Here is a 19,931-nt window from a genome sequence, read left to right on the forward strand (position 1 = left end):
ATATATATATATATATATATATATATATATATATATATATATATATATTATATATGTATGTGTGTGTAATGCGTGTCAGTGTCTGTTGTGTATCGTGTGATAGCCCCCTCGTCCGGAGTGAGTGTGTGTGTGTGTTACCGTGTTCATGTGCTAAATTGTTTCCGGTGTGGACCAACCCAAGCGTGCACTATGATCATTGTTGCTCTCCTGTCTGCGCTTGTGCGTGGAACTGAGCCAGTTTTGTGGCCACATTTCCTTTTCTGGGGGCCTTTATTCAGCAATTGTGTCCTTGTTGTGACGATGTCACTACTGGCTCGCGAGAAAATCAACATTCACTTCGTTTTAGATTTCGGGTTCCCAGTATTTTTCCTGGTCAGTTGTTGTCTGACCATGGAGTCTGTGAGGGAATTTTTATTTTTTCTTTATTTTTTGGAAATTTTTATTTTCCATAAATTGTTTTCATTTTGAATCTCATCACATACTGAGTCATTATTTTCCACGAATGTGTAGGTAGCACTGTGTCTTTTGACGTTACTGGCAACGGAAATAGCCCTTGATCGCCAGAACTTTCTTGCCTTGTGGGGTTTCCGGTCCTTAGTTTCCCATGACGGTAGACTTGGTAGTAGGAGCTGCGCTGTTCTCGCTTCGCTGGTTCCTCTCTTCCCCCTGCTTTTGGACAAGATTTGGGTATTCTTTTGTTGTCGCTTTACTTGTGAATTCAGTGTCGTGTTGTTGCCTGTTGCTGGAGAAAATTAGGCTCTACAGAATTTTAACTCTTCAAGAGGGTTTGGGAGGCTAAACTCCATATCTTGAAGGATACGGAGCAGGAGTGTCGGCCATATCGCGCTTATATTAGGAGGCGGATTGAGCAGTTTCAAATTTAGCTTGTGACCATTTTTAAGACTTCCTTTCGGACTTGACGCTCATACAGTACATTGATTGGGTGAGAATTTTTCATGTGGATTCTGTATTTCTAGTTACATAGGTCATGTTTTCATTCAGTATTGTACGGGGAGCTCATGTATCTAGACCGTCCAGTCGATTGCAGGTTGGCTTTGCAAGTCACTGAATCCAGGTTCGACTCCTAAACGAGGACGGGCGGATAGTTCGGCACGCTCCGTTGTGCCTTCCTTGACCTGGTATGTGTATTATGTACCTGGTGGCAGTCGCAGTCGCAGCTAGGGTTAAAAGAAGGTCATTGGATAGCAGCCGCATCCCAAAAGACTGCTGCAATTTTCCCCTCCACCATCAGCTCCAAACAGCGAAAAAGGCGTACGGTGTTTCGAGACGCAGATTATAGTTGAGCGGCCCTGTTCGGTAAAATATTAAATAATCGTTGATCAGCAGATTCCTTGAAGTTCAGCCTGGCAATTAGGTTCGCCGGTTTTGTAGCGAAACTAACTGGCTGCTCGATACACTTCTGCTCAGGCTAATTTCTTTCTTCCGTCCCCCACGACCAGTTTACCGGAAAGTCCCTCGCCGAGGAAGCTTCCTATTTACCTCATCCTAATGCCTCTGCTCTGCTCTCCTCTGCTTTCCTCTGCTTTGCTTTACTTTGCTTAAACTTCTTCACCGTAAAAGACGATGCGTTTTTGTGGAGGTTGCTTGGATCATTATAAAACAAAAACCATGTTGCATATATATATATATATATATATATATATATATATATATATATATATATATATATTATTCTCTTAAGTAATGTAAATTTCCGTTTGTGTAGGCAACAATGTTTTTGCCAGAAAAATTTATATTTTTTTCTCTCATTTTGGTGTCTAATAATTCTGGCGTGTTTAGTTCGCAAATTATTTGTTTGCTCCCTTCCCCCTCCACACACACACACGCGCGCGCGCGCACACACACACACACACACACACACACACACACACACACACACACACACACAGAAAATCAGCCTTTGTATTTTTATGAATAGAATCATCATCACTAAGAATAATCGTTAAAAGACCCAAAAATACATCAGAAACCCCATATTTTAACAAGCAGCAAAGTCTAACCAAACCTAGGACTCTGGATCTAACTTGATGGAGCTTTGGCTCCCCCCTTGCCCGCACGTAACCTGGTCTTGAGCGATGTGTATCATATTTATAATTTATGCAAAATGCATTTTAGTTGTTCAAATCATAACTCGCAATCGTTCAGGTAAACATTTGTGAAGATAATGACAGTTAAAAAATTTCATACATTACTTACAAATCAACGATTCCATTTATGAATAATATATATGTATATATATATATAATATATATATATATATATATATATATATATATATATATATATTATATATTATATATATATGTATGTATATATATATATATATATATATATATATATATATATATATATATATATATAGTGTGTGTGTGTGTATATGGCATTGCCTTGTGGTATACTTTTAATAAATTGCTTTAACACAGGTCATGCTCTTTTTTATATTTTTTGGTTAAAACGAAGATGGAAATCCATAATTTAACTCATTGGTATAAATTTAACAAGCCGTATGTCTGTTACTGCCATAAATTTGGCTACTTTTGTCTAGCAAAGCAGCCTTACTTCGCCTTTAAATCTACAGTGTAAATGAGAAACTGGCGGTGTTCATTTTCGTGGTTTATTGTTAACCGATACCTTAGAATACCCCGATTATTTGGATAGGATATTTTAAGATTGATGGTGGAATTGTTATAGTTGAGACTCTATTTATAATTTTTGTAAGCAGATGTTGTCATAAATATATACGATTTGTGACTTGCCTGTTAGGATCGCATTAGCTAATGCATTGTTTACTGTACCTGTAAGACAAAAGATTCATCACTTACTCTTTAGTGGCAAGATGTTTCTGTTACGGAAGTGTTGTGCTGCACTTTCAAGATTATTGGCAGGGTTGTTAATAAACTAGCCTGGGGAATTGATGTAATTCATAAAGCAGTGGCAAGTGTTAGGACACTTGCTCAGTGAAAACAGGGCGTTTGAGACCTTTAGGTAAAAAAAAAAAAAGTTTAAGCCCATGCTACGGCCATTCTCTTGATGTGATCATTGCCACTACTACTACTACTACTGCCACTAGAAATTGGGACAGTAGGCTATATTACCATTGTTATTATTTCTGGTTATACTTGCGAGCTTTAAGATGACTCACTGTCAGGTGAATGGTTACTTGATAAAATCAGCAAGGTCTGGGATGGCTGAACTTTTCAGGCTTTTACACTTTTGTCGTAATCTGTCACCTAGGCAGCGAAATTTATGGTTAGGAAAATTATTGCATGATTACAAATTATAAAGCATTTGAATTTGAAACATTTTCTTACCAATGGGTAATATTTAAAGTGAGGCCATATTTTTTTTTAGATATAGCCTACCATGTGGCTTACACTCTTGGTAGCTCTATTGTCCATTCAGGGACAATAGATTCCTCTAGTGTCTGATCTTACGTAAAAGATACAGTTTCTGTTCAGGTAAATTTACTCGACGATGTTATAATAAAGATCAGATGATGATTGCTTAAGCTTCATGTCGAAGTTACACGTATCCTTTCTTGTAATGTTATGTAGCCATAGGTGATTTGTAAGCTGTCATAGAGTAATTTATTGGCAGAATTTATTTGCATACATAAATAGGGACTAATTTGAAGATATGTTTGGGCTCATTGAGGTTAAAGAGGATATTAGGAAATATGTAGAATGATCACTCATTATTCTTCTTTATACTTTTCTTTTAGGCTGTTATGACTTGTGGTACCGAAATTAGCATGGAGGGTGTTTATCGCCATTGTGGATGAACGTGAACCTCAGTGTGTAGTTTTGTTTGGGACTGATAAAAGCTGTTTTGTTTCGCGCAAGTAGCCGAGTGTTTGTGCTGCTGCATCCGAGAGATGGAGCAACAGCAGCGGCAGCAGCAGCAGCAGCGCCTCTTGCTCTGCTATTTGAGATGCACCAGGAAGGGTTAAGGGGATGCTCAGAGTGAATATTTGATCAGGGAGAAGAGGAGGTTAGAATGCCGCAATCTCGCTGCGTCGCGATCGATAAATGAGTTATCTCTCTCTCTCTCTCTCTCTCTCTCTCTCTCTCTCTCTCTCTCTCTCTCTCTCTCTCTCTCTCTCTCTCTCTCTACGTTATTTCAAATTGGTATGTAACTTCGTTGAAATCTAGCTTCTAGTTATGTTAATAAGAAAATAATATAGTTATATGCCAATATTATATTAAAAAAGTTCATTATTTATGTGTATATATATATATATATAAATATATATATATATATATATATATATATATATATATATATATATCCCTCCTGTCATGCCTTACAGCTGCCAGTAGATAATTGATACTTTCGTTGTTCACTAAGCGAAAATAGCCCTCTGTGCATAATTTGACCCAGGCACCACATTATGTACGTAGATTTAGTCGACTGTGGTGTTCTTAGCCGGTTTGGAAAATGGCATGTCCGAGCAACTACCTCCCAGAAGCCATAGACGTCAGGAGCCACGTCTTATGGAAGAAAAGGCGTAGTAGAAAATGATATATCAATATATATGTGCGTAAATTCTATATATACTTCCCTAATGTTTACAGTATTTCTCCAAAAGGCACTGGTGACCGTGCCAAGCGAAATTGTTGTGGTCAAGCTTTTAGTTGACATAAGGGAAAATACTGTAAAGTATACTTGATCGATCGTTTGTCCACAGGTGTTGTAAGTCGTTCAGTATGTGACGTCATGTGGTGGGTTGCCTCGCGTTTGCGATGTGGCTCGGTGGCTGTGTTCCCAGTTCATTGATGTCTGCTTGTGCTGTGGGTTTTCTTATAAGACATGTGAGTGACACACAAAACTGATACATATTTTCTCGATGTTGAATGCTATTTTTTTTAGATGAAATTTGAGGTTTATTTATCAAGTCAGTCCCTTTATTTTTATTATTATTCATTCCTGATATATGTGAGAGGAAAATATACCTTCGTTTTTAGACTAGCTCTCGAACTTTGAATACTGCAGGAACATTTTTCCGACGACAAATCTGTCGAACACTTTTGGGGTGGAGCTGCTGAGCATAGACTGGAAATGAAATGCAGATCGATGAGGCTGGAATGGCAGTAAAACTAACAGAGGGTTCCATAGTATCTCCTGGAGAAAAATTTGGGAGGACGTCGCTGGAAGGAAACCGAAATATTAAGACTGAAAGCTGTGTTTGCTCTTGCTTTTACCCTTCAATGCTGATGCGTCAATTGACAAAATAAAAGCATTTTTTAGAAGGTCCTCTGTTTGCCGAAAAGGCTGATGTGGTCATGACGAAGATCAGCTGAATTTTGAATGAAAGGGAGATGAGGCTCTCGAAGGTTGCTTTTAGCAGTCGACTCCCTTCCCTCTCCCTTGACTTCACCCTTACATTTATACCTTCTTCCTCTCTTCATGCTTGATAGCGTGTTCCCTTCTCTTAACCATAGCCACCCTGACTTTTCACTCTATTTGCATTAGAGGGGCCTCTTCCGAGAGGGTTTATGTTGTTGTTTGGACTCGGGTGTTTTGGTTTATTTAACCCCTCCCTCACATCTCGGCATAAGTGGGAATTGTTGTCTTATTGCTGTGAAAAGTGGCTTTGTTTTAGTTTACGGTATTTTTAAAACGCTGTGAAACTACCTGCACCAACATCTTTTCGTGAATAGTTACAGATATATATTCACAGAACGTAACAAAAACCACTGCTTGCTAGAGTAGCCTATATGGAATACTGTAGTAATCTTGATATTTCAACTGAAGAGGGTTTCTGTTAGAAAATACAAAAATACTAGTGATGTAACCACCAACGATATACAAGATATGTTTGCATGCACATATGCAAATTGAAAAGTTATTTGATCTCGTATTAGTTGAATCCCTGCGTTAAAACTGTTTTTTAAAGGTTTAATAGCATCCCTCATAAATTTCAAAACATGTCAGCGTAGAGTGTTTTGTTTAGGACAGTCCTATCGTTTTCGAGCAGTACGAATGAAACCAGAGTTCTTTGCTTCATGGATGGCTGTGTACAGTAGGCATGGAAATAGATGTGGTGTGCGACAAAACTTTAATATTTGGTGCCCTGTTTTAAATTTATAAGGATTAGTTATTGTCATTGACTTGTATAAAGGCGCGATTCCACCGAGGCATCATTTTGGCAATATGTGGCATGCTACATTGTCGCATAGCCTACGCCAAGTGTGTGTCCACCAGTTCAACAGAAGGCAACATGTAGCATGCGACAGGTGGTAACATATTGCCTTATAACCCGACGCATGCGACAAGATTTTTAGCCTGTTGCCTAATGTTGAATGCCTTCCCACCAGTCGCGGGAAAGATTCCATGTTGAAAGCAGCAAGATGAATTGGTTGCAAGAAAAAACATTAGAATTTATAGAAGCATACAGGAAACTTGCTGTTCTAAGGGATATACGTTTGACAGAGTACAAGAATAACTAAGCTAAACTAGATGCACTGTGAACATTAGCCGAGAAATTTAAGTGTGACGTGGCTGAGTACAAAAGCGTACCCCAAAAGAAATCTGGATCCTCTCCCGTTAAGAGAAGTAAATAGTTTCCTTATAACTTGCTGATATTTCTTTTATTTTTTATTTTTTGTTGAACTGGTGGAAAAGGTTTTGTGGCATTCAGCTATCATCATAGCATGTAGCATGCTACAAGCAACAGCGGCGTTTCCTTGTCGCAGGCAACATGTCTCCTGATTGAAAGTCGCATTCAGCATATTTGTTGAAAGCCAGTCAAGTCGCATGCTACATGTTGCCTGTGTTGCCTCGGTGGAATCGCGCCTTAATAAAAAGCCACAAAAATGTCGTTTGACGTTTGCGGAGATTAGCTTCATCTCTCCCTATGAAAGGAGACTGGTTGCTTGAGTGAACAAAATATTGCCTTGCTGTTTATTATGGCTAAACTGCATAAATCTATTCAGACACCCACAGTCTGAAGTGAGTACTTTAGGTAGCCTAATCGTGTATTATCCAGGAAATGGCTTAATAATTAAGGCAGGATGCACTGCTGATAGCTTTGTGATAAGTTTGTAGTAAAAATTATCTGTTGTCTGTAATGCAGTTCGAGGGAAGGCATGTTTTTATTAATTCAGTTACTAAGCTGCCTATCCGGCATCCAGAATTCGTGGTCAAGTGTCTCGGTTGGTTTGATTGGCCTGAAGCCCACAGATCGCCTCTATACCTCGTTACTGCAATTCGCTACATTGGCTGTAAAGTTGCTGATATGTAATGATATTTGGAATAACGGAATAACAGATACCGTTTCCGTCACCACTATTCGACAAAAGAACTAAATAATTATATAAGGAAACTTCACCAAAGCTGATGTGGACTAAGAAGAAAATTTACCCAGACTTTGAAACCGGGAAAATAGTGATGTAGTATTCATCACTTGGACCATGTTGGCAATTGGTTGGTTTTGGTGATGACTGCCCACGAAGGTTTCTTGGGTATAAGAAGCATTTTGAGGACCTCAGTTCAGTCAGCTAACCGAGACAATGGAACACGACTTTAGAATGCGAGATAAGCAGCTTAGTAATTGAAAGAATAAAAACATGCCTTCCGTTGTATAAGTCGAACTACTTTAAGGAAAATGAATTAAAATTTTCTGGGAGAAAATATGTGCCCGAAAAACATGTTTTAGCCTAAATAGATACTCCATACAAACTTGCCACAAAGGCACATTCACTCTTCGGACTGTTTGGCCAGATTTCTGCAGTTTAGCCAGAATAAATACCAAAGCAATATTTTGTTTACTCCAGCACCCAATCTCCCCGTGTATGTAAAGATCAAGCCAGCATCATAAACTTCAAATGATATTTTTGTGTCTTTAGTTTTGGTTTTTATGTATAGGTTAATTAATACTTATAATTCTCTACTTATACCTTTATGCACATGCACGTGAACTGTACTGAAAGCGTGTAATAAAATCGTCGTCACTGTAGGTGGTGCGATACTTATCAGTTTTGCCTCAATGTGACTATCATGACCATGTCGTGGCACACTTGTGTCGAATCAACACCTGAGGGAAAATCGGTCAGTGTTTGACATATAGTTGAATACCTGTACGGCACTGAGCGTGGTTGATTGGTTAAGTGTGTGCTTCCTTTCCCGTTGTGGCCGGCTGAATTGTCAGATTGCTCTCTTGGAAAGTGGCAAGCGTCACCAATGGAGTAAATCAAAAGTATGTCTGTCCGGCGATGCAGACCCTTCTCTTTTTCAAAAGGCATGCAGATAGTAGGTTAGGCTATGTATTCCTTCGTGGAAAGAGTGTTCAGGTCGAATACATTAAGGCTCGATGTCCAGTTCCATTATGATAAATAGTGTGCTTTGGGTATTTGTCTATTTCACCAAAATTGGGGGAGCGCTGTTGCTAGTTGTGTCTAAGCCTTCACAACTTGCACTGTATATTCCACGGAAAGGCATAATCGATGTAGTAGTAAGTGGAAGTATTGATTTCTTTTCTTATTTTCACCATCCAAAGAGGAGTGCCACGAAACCATGAGGTCAAGATGATTAGAGAAAATTATGTGGGTTGTATGGCACAATCGTTGTCTGCAGAGCATCCATTAGCTCCGTATGTATTATAGTGGTGGCATTATGTATGTTTCGTCTTCATATAATAATTTCAGGTCCACATAACATTTTCTAAGTGAGGGTTATTTAGTAGTTATCGTTACTGAATCGATATTTTCTTCTTGCAATGAAAATAACCGGCTTCTCATTTTTACAGGTATGTATTGGCCCTCCCGAGTCATAGGCTAACCCAGTATATCGACTAATTGCGTGAGTAATGGAATCTCTCTCTCTCTCTCTCTCTCTCTCTCTCTCATTCATTCATTCATTCATTCATTCATTCATTTCGTTGCATTGCGCTGTCATATTATTGGGATTATTGTATCGAGCGAATATTAGCTGAAATGCAACCATCGATTTTCCATACATAATTTGGTTTACCATTTACGTCCACTTTCATTGTGCATATTCACATTCATTTACACTAAAGATTGGATTTTTCATGATGATGAACTTCAGTATGTCAGCCTAAATGTTTGTGAGGTCCACCTTGTTATTGCTATTTATTTTGTCTTCTTGTAAAGAAACCTTAAAAAAATATTGTTGCTAGTTTTCTCCTACAGTTTTGGTTTTTCTCTTCGTGTCTGTAGGCGACAGTTAGATTTCATATCTTGTACCTTATTGTGTTTATGGGGCTTAAATGCCTGAAATTCCTCAGTTTCTCTCACTTCTACAGTTGCGTAATGGTCTTATCATTAGTATGTGGAAGGAGATATTCTTCACCTGCTTGGCCGACGAGTTATGTATCTCGCATTTACCGGCATAGGGACATAAGATTGCATTCGTAGACGTCAAGTAGCAACCATTAGTTAATAAGAAAGACTGGCTGTGAAATATTTATGGTTCTTTTATTTTGGGTGTGAAATGCTGTGTGCTGTCTGAAGATATTAAAACAATCGTCATTTTGATTTTTATGTTTTATAATGGCAAGCTTTGTTCATTTGGTGGTTGGCCTTACGTTACATGGAAATAAGCTAATTTTGGAAATCGACTAAAGTATACTATGATAGCTGTAGGCAATTGGAAGGAGGGGCCGACGGGAGTCTATTATCTGTATGCCCAGTCGATTTTGATATTTCGTTGTTGCTGTCGTTGCGATCAAGCATTTGATGTCGAGGTATCTCGGTCGACTACCTATGTAGTTCATCTCTCGATGTTTTATCGTTTCCCCGTTGAGTATGAATACTCAGTTTGTGCTGTTTTTCGTTTCGATACCGGATTTAATTTTTGTGGTATGGTGATTCACGTGAATATTGATGCTTTGAAGACACGTGACACTGATCCCTGTGTCTCCTCGTCCTTCGAGCGTTTATTGATTGCAGCTGGTTCCTGTTGAGTACTTCAGTAGCTGGCCACAAGCATTTTACAGTAACGAGGCTTCGGTGCAACGGCGCTATGTTGGTTCAAGTTTGTATGCTTTGATTTAATATTATCTGTTTCTTGTAGCTCCATACCGGTGAAGCCAGCGAGACCATAGTTTTCCCTTCTGCTCGTTTGTCGGTCCGTCAGTGAGTCTGTCACACACTGGTAGCTCAGGTTCTACGCTGCTGGAAGGGATTTCAGTTAAACTCGGTACAAGGTAGACACTTGCTTAGATGTACATAAAGGGAAATCATGTTAGACACACTGTCTTGCAACTTGGCTGGCAGGGAGACCTTCACACGTAGGTGCGTATGACGGGAGGTAGTTAGATGTTTATAATGGGAGGTAGTCGATCATTCTCTCCGGTAGTGTGTCTAGCACACGTACCGTTTCATCACAGTTCCTCTTACAAAGCTGAAAGGTTTCAGTTCAACTTGGTTCAGAGGTAGACCCTCATGGATATACATGAAGGGAGATCGGAATCAGTGTGTCAACTTAATGCTATTGGAGTTCTTACAAAGAAGACCATCTTGCATATTATATATATTGTGTATGTTTATATATAGGAAGATCATCTGTCTGTAAACTAACTGCAATTGCTATATGACTGCAGCCAAAGTGGGTGCAACAGTAGTCTATCATGCACAGGACTTTAATCTCGGCAATAACTTTTGATATGTAAGAGGTAGGGACACTAAACGTTAGTGGCCATGACCATGACCTTCAAACTAAAAGTAGCTGTCCAAACCTACTTTGTCAACCACATCCTACAGTACCGGTTGAAGGAATTTCAGTCCAACGTGGATATGAAAGTGCCCCATCTTTATAGGTGTTTATGAAAGGAGGTTGTCTGTCAGTGTACCCGTCACACTCATCGCAGTTCCTCCTGCACTTCTAAGTAGGCCCTATTTCAGTCAGACTCGGGACAGTGGTAGACCGTCAGACATACAGGTAGATGTGTGTCTAACTTCATTAGATTTGAAAGCAGTTGCTCCTGGGTCGGTAGGGGACAACTGTCACCCCGTCACCCCATGAGTGTTACCAAATGCTTTTTTTTATTTATAGGTCTTTTGTACACTCGTGCACATGCTGATTATGTTTGTACTGCCGGGTTCTCTAACGAAATGATGATTATGGTAGCAAGTTGTCTCACAAGCTTTTCTTTTTTCCCTTTTTATTGAAGACTTAATGGGCGACCCTTAGTAGACGAGGCCAATAAAAGTTAAATTTATGGGCGTGGATAGAGGATATGCGTAGTATTTTAATGTGTTGAGAGGTATTAAACTTAAATGTTTCTGCCGAAATGAGATGTTTTCGCAAGTTTATCAATAGGCAATCAGGCGATTTCTCCTTTCCGAGCACTCGAACTAGATCATTTTATTGTTATTTACTTTCAAAAGATGTCAGACATGTCCGTCCCGACGCCTGTCTTTTGCTCGTGTTTCTTCAGCCATGGCTTTAACAAGAAAGGATGTTATTGTCTGTCAGTAGATGGCAGGTGGGAATTGGGAGTAAAGCTCAGTCTCAGATTAGCGCGTAGGCGCAGAATCTGTAAAACCGGTTGGGGTGTCCGTTGTACGGCGCGACCTCTTAGTGTAGAACTTATCTGTGCCACATTTCTGAGTCGCTGCCTGGTAAAACGCATTGCTGGTAAACTTTTCCATTTTTTTTTTTTTTTTTTTTTTTTTTTTTTTTGACACCGAGGACATTCATTTTGCACATGTAGGGGTTTTTTTAATTCCTTCTGAAAACCTCGTTTCCGGTTTCCGTAACCATATTAAAAAGCTTGTAACAACCATTACCGTGAAAGTTCATCAGTTTTACGTCAAGGTGATTTCGAAGAATTAAAAATGATTAACTTATTAAGAAGAGGTAAGAAGAGTGCACTTACATTTAACTTATTTGTGATGAGATGGCAAGATATTCTCGGCCGCTTAACAATCTTTGTCACCCCCCCTTTTTTTTCTATCCTAATACAAAGGTTGTTTGATCGGGAGTTTTATAATCGAACTGGGATGATTCTGGTGTCCCTTTTGAGAGTGGGGATGCGTTTCCTTTTTGTCCCAAGGGTGGAGATTTGTTATAACGAACGTGATGGCGATTATTATTTTTTCGTCTTGGTACTAAGTATAAGTACCGTACAGCAAAGTATAGCGTACAAGGTGCCGTGTTTTATAAATGCCCTTTTCGTCTGTCATTTGGTTAAAACTTTAGGAGAAGCACTTTGATAAGTTACTGTGTGGGTTGTGTTATTTAAGTTGTTGGCTTGGTGATGCATTAGTTATTTGTGGTTGAGTGTGTAATGCGCGTGGGACGAATGGAGAGAGAGAGAGAGAGAGATTCAGTGGTGTGGTATGGCTGACAGCTGCTGCTATGCTGCTCGTAATACCCTCTCGCCCCTCTTTTTCCCTCGCAGTGCCCTCATCGCAGCTACTGCTAGCCTTGCCCTGCCTCGAATGCTTCACACCCTTTGTCTGCCATAAATCTGTTTCTTCTTGTCTCCGTTTATCCATTCTGAATTCATGATGGCGTTCTGGGGAAAGAGGAAGGGCGCTTTGTCTCCTCTCAAAAAGTAGTCCAGCGGTGGATGCCAACGCTTTTTCACGGAGTGGTGCCTTAGCCGAATATTTTTTATTGGAAATAAGTGTTGTCATTACGTTTTTGTAATTATCATAATTATGCATTACACACACACACACATACTGTATGTATATTATATATATATATATATATATATGTGTGTGTGTGTGTGTAATAATGTATGTATGTATGTATATGTATACTGCATTGTTTCAGTTCACGCTGGCCACAGTAGTGTTGATGAAAATGTTGGAAATGCCTGTCCGGTGTCTTCACAGCACTCAAATCTTGTTTCATTTCACATCTCACCATACCTGCCTCCTCCCTCCCCTCTCCCTTACTTTCTGTGACTCATCTGTTCAGATCCCACTCCTTCCCTAGCAGTGCCATTGTCTGATGTGTGCTACTCCCTTCTTTCCCTCTTCTCTTGGTCACATTTGGTTTTTCCCTTGGAAAAGCCCTTCTCTTCAGAGATGGTGAAGTTGCCTTCAAGCATTCGCAGGATTGTTTTTTATTCATTTTTTTTTACTTACGACGCCCATTAATGAAAGCAGTAACTTGCGGTACACAATCATTAATACCCCCGCGATACGCTTTTCGAGGTTTTTCTCTTTCTTCTAGAAAAGATGTCATGAAGCGTCGATGAGGGAGGGACTCTCTCTCTCTCTCTCTCTCTCTCTCTCATTACATTTGCAGGAAAAGCAATAGGTTTTCGTTGGAGTTCCTATGTCATACAAATGGCCGTTCCCATCCGTAGTGTTGGTGAAGGGGGTGTTGGGGGGGTGATCAGGTGGCCCTTCCCCGCACGCGCTTTGTTACTTCTTTGTGAGAAATACTTCTTTTAGCTCGTGGCGCCACGTGGTTGTTTATTGGTTTAACTTTCGAGCAAAATTAATTTTAGCCTTATTGGACGAAGTTTGCTCTTTGTTATGTGGTCTGCCTCGCCCTGTTTGTTTACTGACTGCCGTTGCCATTTTCTGCACTGTCAACTTGACGACAGTCAAACGTTCTGTTTGGTTCGCCTTGGAGCGTGAATTCATAGCGTATTTGATGCTGTTGCCATTGGAAGTCGCCATCGTTGCGAAGCTATTGAGGATTGTTAATGATGTTCGATGTTTATGTTTAATATCAAGTTGTGTCTATTTATGAATTGTAGTGTATCTGCCGCGAAAAAAATACGATCTCATGGAATCTGCGAAACGAATAATGTTAGCAGTAACAGCTGCGTTCTTCATTAGGTTGTGCAAATAGTCTAGAACCTGTTGTACTGTTTTTACTTGCGTGCACGCCTTGATTGTATTTAGCTCGCTGGTTTATTTATATTGGAGTGCAAATAACGTTTATATACAGTATTTGTCTTAGTGCCCGTGTGTATGTTGTGTGAATGCGTATGTGAACCATAAAGAAACATCGTGGAGGAAGTCATGACAGATTATCAAGATGGAGAACGCATCGTACAAAGGCAGGTCGTGAGTGCCAAAATCTTTTCAGCCGCCACTCCCACCCTGGCCTCCCCTCCCACTCCTCCTCCCCCCACAACCTCCTCTCATTCCTTTCTCACTTCCTCCCCTCTTTCGCTGCCTTCCGCTACCCCCCTCTCTTCCTTTTTCCTCAGCCTTTCTCTTTCTCATGTTGGAAAGCTCTTAATAACACACACACACACACACACACTAAATAGTGAGCGTCGACAAAGTATGTCTTCGGAATCACTGTTTTGTATTAGAATTCTGATATTTGTCAATATGGGCCTTGATTCGTCTTATGGTGGCCGCCTGTTTAGAGTCACCGAGGTCAGTCATTGGTGATTTTTAATCATTTATATATATATAAAAATACTAATGGCACCGGAGTCATTGAATGGTGTTTCATTCAAACGGCATCATCTGTTCTCTCATAAGTAATGACCGAATTCGTTAGACAAAAGTTTAGGGGCATACTCCCGTTTGTGGATACTTAGTGGTGGTAATTGTTGCTGCCAGTGATGACAAATATGCTTAGATGATATTGCCGGTGTAGATAGAAGCAAATATTGGCAGATGTATCACTCCTTTCAGAGCACATTCTATGTTCAGCTACGTGTAGTTATCCTACAATCCTGGGAGAGAGGATTTCCCTCGCTGAAGGGACAGCCAGAATGGCAGTGAAGGGAGAACAGGCATGAAGTGAATAAAAACAGGGACCACCTGGTTTCCCTACACCTGGTCTCCATTATGGCAAACCCTCATTCCCTTCCTTCCTTCCTTCCTCCAAACCGGCGTGGCCGGCCATTCCCATTGCCTTCCCTCCCTCCCTCCCTCCCTTCCTCGCTTCCTCCCTTCCTTCCTTCCACCTCCCTTGTCTTTATTTCTTTTCGCTTTTCTTCCTTCAGTGTCTTCTTCTTTGTGTGGTTTGATGGTTTCCCATCTAACTTACTAGCTTGTAATCGTTCAGTCTATTTCTCTCTCTCTCTCTCTCTCTCTCTCTCTCTCTCCTCTCTCTCTCTCTCTCTCTCTCTCACATAGCCACAAACATTTCTTTTGAGTTGATATCAGCTGCATACTACAGCTTCCTTTTGTTACAGTACTTTTATATGTTTTGTGTGTGTATTTATTTATTTTAGTTATTATTTATTCTTGAAGTACCTATAGTCTACCCAGCGTGCTTGGTAAAAGGAGGGTCTCGGTGTGTGAAAGAGCGATGCCAAATGTACTTTCCTCATTGTGCAAATAAGGCCTATTGAGGGGAGGTATGTATTTATCTTACTTTCTTTGATTCTTAAGAGGCTTTATTTAAACACATCTCATCTGCTTTAGATCAGTTTATGATAATATCTTATTAGAAATAGAATAACAATACCAAAGTTAGACAATGTGACACCGCTTTCCTCACGTTCTGCCATATCTGCGTTTACCCTAAGGCGATGGTGAGGAAGAAACAATTATAGTTTTAGGTCAGTAGCCTTGGATTAACCCATTCCATGAAAGGACCTCTAGGACAACACAAGGAACAATGGATATCTCCCCAAAACGAAGCATCAGCCCTCAAACAAATTATTAATAGTGTATTATTTAATTCCACAGAAGTTAGTTATTAGCCTTCTTAAAATGATAAAGCACGGTAAAAACTGTGGCATAGAAATGTAATTAATCAATACTATGCTTACATTTAAAATAAAGAAATCTGCCGAGGAAGAGAGAGAGAGAGAGAGAGAGAGAGAGAGAGAGAGAGAGAGAGAGCATTTCCATTGTAGGGTATTTTCAAAAAATGACAGCTTTGTGAAGGGCAATCATGAAACAACATAGTAATGCATGGAAATCACGAAAAGACGGAGAGCAGAAAAACCTCTACTGATTAAAAAGAGACAAACAGGCCTAATAATTGCTGGAATGCTTTAAAGTCATGGTCAATTCCATGAATTGACATCTAAAGGAGGGAGAGAGTCAGTCACCTGGTGATAGCTAATATTTAAATTTCATTTAATTTATGATCACATATCTTCTTCATTTATGATAACGTTTCTAAAAGAAGAGTTAACGCTGAACTCAGTTGTTTACAAGAGAAACAAAACCAAGAAATACCAAAAAAGGATTATAACAGGTCAAGGTCTTAGGAAAGAACGGGTATCCACAATCCACAAGTAACCGGCAGGAGATATGTGTGCTGTAGCTAGAGTGAGAACTTACTGTATTTTCAGAGCCTGGGTCCGTGACAAGTTATTAACGGTCTGTAACATCGGTGCGCGATTCTTTTTTGCTGGTCATTGGTCTGGCTGCTTCATATATCATTCGCATATTTATAGTACGACTTGTATTGGGGCGGCTCCGTGGTTATTACCAGCCCTGAGGTATAACGTTGACGAGCGTCCATGTTGTAGCGGAGTGTTTTCGTCCCTTGTTCTTTCCTGTATATCGTATGTTAATTCAGTCTTTCTTGTATATCGTATGTTAATTCAGCTCATTGTCGAAAGCACCTTTTGTTCCTTTGTTATCATTGAGAATTTCCGTATTTGTTGATAAATCTCCAGAAATTTATTGCACATTGTGGGAAAACCACAAGTTTGAAAGACTTATAGTCTGTTTAACATTCTAAGATCGCTGGGGTGGTGCCAGGAAAAGAATACAGCGGTGTCAAACGTCTCGTTATGATTAAAAGTTTTCCCTTGTTAGAGCTTGTTCAAGTATAATTTAAAAAAAAAATGTTATTTATTTAAAGATAACACCGAAACATATTAAGCTTCACATATTTGCAGTAAAAGCCTAATTTATCTGTATAAAAACAAAGAGACATGGCATAATTTTTGACCGCCGCTGCCAAACCTCAGTTTCCCTGACACGTGGTCAGCGATGGCATTTATGGCCAGCTCGATCTAAAACAATAACAAGGTTGGTCACCTCAAGCAGCCAGTCACTGGACAGTATTGATAGCCCTTGAAGGGATAGCCAAAGAGGATCAAATCTCCCCACAGCCAACATGTGTACTCCCAGGTCAAATAAACTGTTTATAACATTTTAAAATATTTCATATTAAAGAAACAACAATGGTGCCTATGATGGTGATTATTTATTGTTTCTCTAAATGATAAATGGAGTTATTTAACCTGCAGAGCACTGAAAAATACAGCCATGTAACTATAAATAAATGCTAATATGAATTACATGGACAATAATCAAATGGCTTGAAAAGCCATTCCTGCCAACCACCACACAAAATTTTAAGTGTAATGCATTCCAAACACATTGTAAGTATATTCTGAGAACTACGTTATTATTTTAGCACACAAGGAACGGAAAATCAAATTAAATAAGAACAACCAAAATTACTCATTGTTTGCTAGAAAACGAAGTACAATGGAAATGACAGATGTCAGGTAAAGCCAAAGCCATAAACAAGGGATTAACCTCGAGGGTGACATTTAAAAGGATAAATAGATCTGGCATCGCTGTATTCTTCTCCTGGCCCCACCTTAGCGATCTTAGAATGTTGAACAGACTATAGTTAACAAATCGACGCTCATCCATGGCAAGAATGAGCACTTGTTGAAAATCCAAATAAGAGCAGTCAGAAAAAAGAAAACAACCGAACATGGAAATAAAATAACCGAAATTGGAGAAAATGGAAAAAAATAATGAATAAACAGTAATGAATAATGTGGGAAATGTTTTGACTTTATTTGTTTACTTGTGGGGGGGAGAGTATGAGACTTGTTGTATTATTGTTTGATAATTAAGTTAATAATTTCAGTCGACCGACGAGAAGGGGACGCAGTATTCCCGAGCGGTTTTGTATTGCAGTGGAGTACGCAAAAGATCATTGCCAATTAATTCTCTTACTATTTCCTATAAGTGCTCTAATTTATAGATCGAATGACCGTGACTGTTTACTCTTTCCAATTCTGCGTCCTTTCTGTTACCAAGTCCACCGTCAAATCAATAGTGCATGAAGACGGCTTAAGGTTAAACCCACCGGCTTATTTGTTGATGCCGTATGAATTGACGTGGAGACTGGGAACGTCTTCTGATTATCCGTATTCGAGTGTCACGAAAATGTAAATGAAAAAAAAATGTTATTGACATGCAAAGCGGATAATGATATAACTTATAAATATGGCTGACAGATGTCGGCCGTGGCAGTAGAAGAAGGACATACATTCCCAGAAGGAATGAGAGTGAATCTGAGGGAATGATAGCCTGAATTAGAAAAGGTGGGGACGGGGTTAGGAATTGGCGTGAGGCAGTAAGGAAAAGTATTGAAAGCTTTTGTCTAGGTGGCAGTGGGTGTTAAGATTCTTGATATAACACTCGGACGTGAATAATTGCGTGTTTATGGTCCTTTGAAAGACAGACTTTGAATATAGGTTGGTTGTTTTTGTAGCTGCGATTAGTTATGAAGTTTCATTCATTTTCCTTTTTATTGGCCTCTGGGATTTTAGCGAATGGAGCAATTGCGAACCACTATGAAATTGTATGGTACTGCTTGAGTGGCCATTGTTATGACTCATATTCATGGTGTATATTATATCAACCTTATCCTTGCTGTGATGGCTGCCGGATCTCTATACTTCTGTACTTACCTTGAACTGTGTCCAGTGTAGGTTTTGTGTTGACATCTGTGTACCGTGAAGCAGAGGTGGGTTGAAATCGAAGATCATTGGTTGCTTTTATTTTTGGGGTTTTAATGTAGTGGTCTACAAGTTAACTTTTTCATATAGGCTATACACGAATCATTTGTGTCACTTTTAACTTCGTATTACATTACAATTGTGTCTCAGTTAATCTCGTATTTATATTATGTTCTACTCACAAGACATGCAGTTTTATGTTTCTATAACTGATGGAATATTGCGCTCAGTATTCCAGTGCAAATTTTTCGTTCATAATGTTAACTTCACTGGGCTCTTCAGCAGGGGCGTAATTGGTGGGGTGGGGGCGGCTGCAGCTCAAGACCCCGCCCTCAACACCCTCACTCCACCAAGCCCAAGAAGTAACAGTAGCTGGATTTTCCATTATTCCTACCAAGGTGCAAATGTGTCATCACGTCAGTTATATTTTCTATCTTTTATATGCTTCAAATAGAGCTGTAAAATAGCTAAAAAAAAAACCAGGTGATTAGGCTCGCTTCGCTCGCCAAACCGCCTTTGCTCTCCCCCCCGTCAAAAATCTGAAATGACGCCCCTGCTCTTCAGTCCTAACATTTAGGAGTCCTCATTCTGCCCCTTTAAGTTTTCAGGTAATTCTATAGATACTGATTTCATCACTTAACCCATATAAAAGTTATCCTGATTTTTTTTCAACGATCCCATGCAACTTTGTTTTACAATATTGGAACGCACATTTTAGTATCGAATGTCTTTACCAAATGGCTTATAGACTACCTTTTTGTAATTTGGAATAATAATTAACAATATTGGTGCTTTAGAATAGTTAGAACAGTCAGCAGATTTCTAGTAGTTGCTTAGTATTATTAAAGGCTCTCAATTATTATGTGCATTTCTCATTATAGCTGATTGTTTTTCAGTATATGCCCAATTATAACAGAAAATTATGGCGTTTCTGTGTTGTATATGCTAGTTAGTTTTCTGTGAAAGAAAACTATTGTGCCGGCTTTGTCTGTCCGTCTGCACTTCGTTCTGTCCGCACTTTATTCTGTCCGCCCTCAGTTTTTAAAAACTACTGAGGCTAGAGGGCTGCAAATTGCTATGTTGATCATCTACCCTCCAGTCACCAAACATTCCAAATTGCAGCCCTCTAGCCTCAGTAGTTTTTATTTCATTTAAGGTTAAAGTTAGACATAATCGAACTTCTGGCAACGATATAGGATAGGCCACCACCGGGCCGTTGTTAAAGTTTCATGGGCCGCGGCTCATACAGCATTCTACCGAGACCAACGAAAGGCCGATCTAT

At 39.5% G+C, this 19,931-nt stretch overlaps 1 protein-coding gene across 19 annotated transcripts in view; it reads left to right on the forward strand.

The window, feature by feature from the left end:
• The window catches only part of LOC136843719 (RNA binding protein fox-1 homolog 1-like), a 483,433-nt gene that overhangs the window by 245,261 nt on the left and 218,241 nt on the right, over positions 1–19,931 (forward strand). For 2 of the 19 annotated variants that reach the window (XM_067112315.1, XM_067112322.1), the window contains exon 1: positions 4,749–4,832. The exons of 15 other annotated variants lie outside the window; for them this stretch is intronic. In XM_067112315.1, coding sequence (XP_066968416.1) covers positions 4,764–4,832 — 69 coding nt within the window. In that variant the 5' untranslated portion in view covers positions 4,749–4,763. Of the gene's footprint in view, positions 1–4,748; positions 4,833–8,767; positions 8,821–19,931 lie in introns of those variants that run through there. 2 more of the 19 variants (XM_067112328.1, XM_067112336.1) reach the window with 2 other exon arrangements.

This window comes from Macrobrachium rosenbergii, chromosome 12, assembly GCF_040412425.1.
Source record: "Macrobrachium rosenbergii isolate ZJJX-2024 chromosome 12, ASM4041242v1, whole genome shotgun sequence".
Lineage (NCBI taxonomy): Eukaryota > Metazoa > Arthropoda > Malacostraca > Decapoda > Palaemonidae > Macrobrachium > Macrobrachium rosenbergii.